Genomic DNA, 6,274 nt, shown 5'->3' on the forward strand with positions numbered 1-6,274 from the left:
AAAAAAAAAAAAAAAAAAAAAAGTGAAAGGATAAAGGACAGAAAAGATCTCAGCCATGGAAGAATTTTGGGGGGACATTAGGGCAATAAGCTGTCTGGTGCTGTACAAGAGCTTTGCCAATTCTCTAACTTCTTACTAATTCTTCTAGCCCCAGGACCCTCTAGTAGAAGAGCTCCTGTGACAGTCTATGTTATATTCTGGAAATCCTGCCTGGGCTCCTTTGGAGCTCCGGGGCTATCCTCTTCCTGCCAAATGGAACCTCAGTCTCCAGAAGTGCACTTGCACTGCATTTGGCACCACAGCCCAATTACAGAAGCAGCCTCTTGGAGGCAACAGGGTTTCCCTTGTTGTTTATAGTGGTCCTTTGTAACCACCCCAGACGCACAGAAGGTTGATCACCAACACGTTCTTCATATACGTTCTATTAACCTGACTGTCCTCCCTTTTCCACTGTGGCTTCCCTGAGTAAAGTTTACCTCTCCTGTCAGCTCTCCCTCTCTTCACTCCTCTGGGAGGAAAAATTTCTCTTGACCAAGTTTTTCACCATCTGCAGGTATCAATGAGGTCTTACGACTCATAAGTTTCTGAATAGTTGGTATTTTCTCATTTTTTCACTGTAAAATCTAACCTTAACTCTGGTTCAACTGCTTTTTTCTCACTTTCATACATAGACTTTTAACTACAGGATAAACTCTGGTTGAGAGGAATTCATTCTATCCACTTCTATGAACTAGTTAGTATAGGTACTTGTATGTATTTTTTAAGGAACTTAGTATAGACAGATTTTAGGCTCAAAAATTTTACACTTGAAAAGTCTAAAAGACATTTATTAATAAGTAAATATTTTAATGAAATATACCTGGACTACTACTGATTTGATTAGGTTCAAGGTATTTGTCATAATAACCCTTATATGTGGACAGAATTATGGACAGCCTATAAAAGACAGCTGGATTAAGAATTCACTAAAGTATTCAGTATATCTGATAATACTATTAATCCTTAAGTATTATAATAAACAATAGAATTTTCCCTGAATATCCCACAAATCAAAAAGATTTCAAAACAAAGGTCCCTTAAGATTTAACAACTTGGGACTGCAGATTTAACTCAGGGTGCTGCCGCCTGCCTTGCAAGCTCAAGGTCCTGAGTTCAATCCCAGTATAAAAAAAAAAAAAAAAAAAAGATTTAACTTAACTCTAAAACATACTGCAGAGTTCTAGAAAGAAGCACAAGGGAAATAACACTAGGCAACTTATCATCTCCTTTAATCTTCATAATAACTCTATGAGGTATGTCTTACTGTCACTATTTCACAGATGCAGAAATATGCACTGAGAGATTAAGAAACTAGTCCAAGGAATTACAGTTATTAAATAAACAGAGCCAGTATTCAAAGCAAGGTCTTTCTGGCTCCAATGTCTATGGTGCCACCAGTAAATTGCCTGAGAACTGGACTAGTTAGTAACATGGTCCACAGAACCATTGTTTAATGGAAACGTGAAGAAAGGTTCTGTGAAAGAAATGTCTTGTAAACTGAATCTGTTCACCCCAAGTTTCCAGTTGGCCAGAGGATTATATGATAGTTAGAACTTAGAATTATATACACAGCACGAGTGACAATCTGGAATAGGATCACCAGGAACCTTGTTCTAAACTAGAAGATATTTGTTTGTTACTACTGACTTTAGTTAATGATTCATACACCTACTGGGGTCACAAAGTAAGAACTCTGCCCTGTCAATACACAGGAGCTAGTCTCATTTCTTAAGTGAAATAGATTTTCTTAAAACAGTGATGGCAATGTAGATGAGTTATAAAATATTGGGTGTGATGTGGTGATAGATCCAGAGGTACCATATGAATCATTTCTGGAAATAACCAAAAAATGGAAAACAACAACAACAAAAAACCCAGAGCCTTAACTCAACAACTCAAAACTCAGGTTCATCTCAAAGATAAAATGTTACCCATCAAGAATTGATTCACGGCAACAGTAGAGGTTGTCAAATTTCTGTTTGGTGACTGAGTCATTGACATTCATGGCCGGAACACAGAGCTTCCCAGCTTTGGACAGTTGGTACAGCCTAGGGATGAGAGAAATCAAGAACATAAAATAATAAGACATTACAGTTACTATTGTTTTCATATTAAATCCTAGAAATATGACCAAGAGACATGACTTGTATCCTGTTGGAAGGATATTGAGAATTACTATATTGTGTTTTTAGAGACTATATACAGCTTAGAAATAAAGATCTCATTCAAAAATCATATGGTGGTGGGTGCAGTGGCACATGCCTATAATCCCAACACCCAGGTGGCTAGGCAGGAAGATTGCTGGAAGGAATTGTAGGAAGTTCAAGGCCAGAATGGGCTACATAGTGAGTTGAGTTCAATCAGCTTGAACTACATAACAAGATTCTGTCTTAGAAAACCAAAGATATGTGGGGAAAATCCTCAACCTAACTCCAAATTTTAAGACTTTAACATGTATGTATGTATGTATGTGTATGTATGTATGTATGTATGTATGTATGTGTGTGTGTAGTTTTGGAGGGAGACTGAACTTAGGACCTTATGTTTGCAAGGCAGGCGGCAATACCAGAGCTAAATCCCTGGCCCAAAACTTTTATATATATATATCAAACAAAACCCCAAAAACAAAAACAAAAAAATTAACTCTAAGGTTTTGTTTTTGAGACAGAGTCTTGCTATTTAGTTCAGATTAGCCTTGAACTCATAACCTCCTGAGTGCTGGGATTATAGGCATGCACCACCACACCTGGCAAAACTATTCATTTTATTCAACCTTCATCCCTTTCTAAGAGTATGAGAGTATGCTATAATCCATAGTTTTGTATATTAAGAGATCATAAGTCAGGAGTGGTGGCGCATGCCTGTAATCCCAGCACTTTGGAGGCTGAGATAGGAAGATCTCTGTGAGTTTGAGACCAGCCTGGGCTACACAGTGAGTTCCAGATCAGTCTCAACTACATTATGAGACCCTGTCTCAAAAAACCAAAAAAAGAAAGAGAGAGAGAGATCATAATACACTCAAGCAATTACAGTGGCTAATTCAAAATTTACTTCCATAAAAATTTATTTCGTATGTTTCAGTTCTTTAGGGGTAAATAATAGCAAACAAAAATGTCTCCAATTTTACCCAGAAAAACACTGCTCATTTGCAAACAGAACCCTATGTCCTTGCTCTGTAATGCAAACATGTAAGCTCTGTGAGGGCACAGGTTTTGTTAGTTTTGTCTATTTCTATATCCTACCCCTAAAGTAACTCTTGGTTCAGAACAGCGATGGCAAACCTTTTAGAGCTTTCACTGGTATCATCTCACTGCAGCATGCAGCAGTGGCCACTGCTGCTGCAGAAGTTCCAAAAATACTTATTAAAAAATGAATTAATCCAAAAAGACAAGTAATCACTGTATTGACTAGAAAACACGAGGACCCCACCTGTTGTCCCACCTGCCTGTCTTTCACTATTTTGTTTGTTATTTGTGTTATTACCTTAAAAAACAAGTATACAAGTTTAGATCTGTTCAACTAATAGCAGGGTCTAATTTTTAACATAATGTGTTCTACTGGTGTGTGATTTCAAGAGTATATGTCTCAGGACCAGGATTTAGCTCAGTGGTTCTGCTGCCTGCTTCATAAGCACAAGGTCCCAAGTTCGATCCCCGGTACCAAAAAATGAAAACGAGTATATGTCTCAGCTGCATGAGGCCAGGGATGCTCATCTGAAATCTTACCTGTGGACTCCAGTAACACTCTCTTCAACTATGCCTTTGATTTTCTTAAACATGTTGGGATACTTTTTATAAATCCAATGAGTAAGATCCCCTCCATCATCCAAGATCTGAGAAAGATAAGCACCGGTAATGTCATTCATTTTGCTGAAGGCTCAAGGTTTCAGTGCTTCTCTGGGTCTTGTACCCAAATTTCTAATTACCAATCTACAGGTATTTCAAATTTACTAAATGGTATACAAAGTAACCTAAAGCCAGAGCTAATATAATAATATACTACATACTTAGTCACTAGACACAAGCAAACAACAAGAGGCAAAAGGTCAATTGCAGAGCTCACAGTCAAATGACCCTCCCACATGACACATCTATATCAAAATTTACATTTAATGAGGACTTTCTTATGGACTGATAGCTTAAGTGGTTATCTAGAACACTAGTTCTTGCATATGCAGTAGATATTCAGAAAGCCTGAACTTGATATAGTCAATCTCTGTTGGTTAAATTTAGAACTTTCAACATATTCAATCAAGGCTTAGTTTAAGGACAAATAATTAGTTTCCTTTTCAGAACAATGGCTTATAAGATTGTATTCATTAATCCTTTACTTTTGCCAAAGTATAGGCATTCTCCCACCCAACATATCGGGTGGCAATGTGGGGTTTTGCTGAGCACAACCTCTCACTCTGTATAAACCAAATTAAAAATAACCAGGGAACCGTGCAGCATGTAGGTGTGCAAGCATGCCTCTGAACAGCTCATCACTATTTCAGGTTGGAATTAAAGATAAACACAATGCTGTGCCCACTGGAGCTTTCATCAGCAGAGGAAAGTTTCTGAATTATAAATAAGCTAAAGAAAGAGCAGCTTAGAATACTATTAGGCACTAGGCTGTGGCACTCCAGCCCTCCCCTGGGCTGCAGAAGCACTCTGAGACTTCACACAATGCTACGCCCATCTTCCTGGAGAGTCCTTGCAGGACTGAGTTGCCCTCTGCTGGCAGCACTCACCTAGCAGTTCCATCAAAACGGCTATAAGTGCCCAAACACCATTATGGACCCCACAGTACATAAACTCCCTAAACTCATGTCTTTCAACTAATCTCTTTCGATTATGTTCTTGCTATTGATGCATTTTCTCTGAGTGAGTCCAATCTTGTTTGAGAGCAGGGACCCAGATAGAGTTCTCACTAAAACTCTTATGCTCACTGCACAGTGCAAGCAGAAACTATCACAACCAATCAATGCCCTAAGAAACCCAAAGTATCTCTTGAGTTTTTCTTTTCTTTTCTTTTTGCACCTATAAAATCCCATGGAGTTTTCCCTTGATTCTCTAATCCTTAGCCACAGAAAAGGTCAGAGACAAAAACAAATCTAAAAAATTAGAAACTTTGTGGTATGCCCTACTATTTTTGCCTACTTTTCCTTTTAACAAAGCCATCAGATACAAGAAGGTAGCTGTTAATCCTATTGTAGTATGTGTGCTGCCAAAGTAAGCACTGCTATTCCCAATATAATGAATGTAGTTCTCCCATGCAATGCTATTGCAGAAAACTGTGGTCATCAGTGAATCTTCCTCAGGTTAGAAAGCAAGGAAAAATATTAGATTGTGACAAGATACAGAAAGGTATGGATTCCACTTTCTGGGACATAACTGTTTTCATCCTTGTCTAATTTTCTTCACTAAGCTTTCTAGCAGTTTGTGTTGGCCCTATAGTTTGTAAAAGCTCTCTGAGCACAATTTCATATCCTTGTGCTCATGACTATAAAATTAGTGTTTTATTCTCAGGAGAACCCCCCTGCATATCTTTTTTTACTGTCAATCATATTCTGTCCTGTCACTGTTAAAATTGGTGGAACAAGCTGACTCATTTTAGAGCCACTGTTATCTCCCTCTAGGATATGAAGGCTTTAACCCAGCTTCCTCAAACCAGCACTTCATGTCATGTGACCTGGATCAGAGAATTCAGACAGAGGCATCTGCTCTGCCAGGTACCAGGTGAGGCCTGCTCTAACAGCATTCAGTGGTTTCTTTTTCTCAGTTGATATTCTAATTTCTCTTCTCACAAATAGGCAAACACATTTCTCAAGCAAGAGTGTCTCATACTTTGTGTAGCTTTCTGATTCTTTGTAAACCTGATATGCTACCAGCCTTCAAGACTTGATGTTTTTAAAAATAAAACAAAATAGGGCTGGTGATTTAGCTCAGCGATTCCAACGCCTGCCTTGCAAGCTCAAGGTCCCGAGTTTGATCCCCGATACCAAAAATAAATAATTAAATAAATAAATAAAAAATAAAAATGATGCAGAAATTTAAAAACCCAAAACTTTGTCTGGTTATTTTGTTTTAAATAGATAGTTAATGAATAAAGAAAAGATATTTGAATATGGAAACACTTCAGGTATACTATAAATTCAGTATATAGATCCTGGAAAGAAAACTGAGTACACCTCAGGAGCTGTAGGGTTTTTTGATTGGTGTTTTTAGTGTTTTTTTTTTTTTTTTTTTGCAGG

The 6,274-nt window shown here is 37.8% G+C and overlaps 1 protein-coding gene across 12 annotated transcripts in view; it reads right to left on the reverse strand.

Annotated features, from left to right (window-relative positions):
• Positions 1 to 6,274, reverse strand: part of Ahcyl2 (adenosylhomocysteinase like 2) — a 186,251-nt gene that overhangs the window by 21,750 nt on the left and 158,227 nt on the right. For all 12 annotated transcript variants that reach the window (XM_010633485.2, XM_010633483.2, XM_019208860.2 and 9 more), the window contains 2 exons: positions 3,765 to 3,871; positions 1,971 to 2,087 (listed from right to left, as the gene is read on the reverse strand). In XM_010633485.2, coding sequence (XP_010631787.1) covers positions 1,971 to 2,087; positions 3,765 to 3,871 — 224 coding nt within the window. The remainder of the gene's footprint in view (positions 1 to 1,970; positions 2,088 to 3,764; positions 3,872 to 6,274) is intronic.

Source organism: Fukomys damarensis, unplaced genomic scaffold, assembly GCF_012274545.1.
Source record: "Fukomys damarensis isolate Sample0158 unplaced genomic scaffold, DMR_v1.0_HiC HiC_scaffold_4, whole genome shotgun sequence".
Taxonomy (NCBI): Eukaryota; Metazoa; Chordata; class Mammalia; order Rodentia; family Bathyergidae; genus Fukomys; species Fukomys damarensis.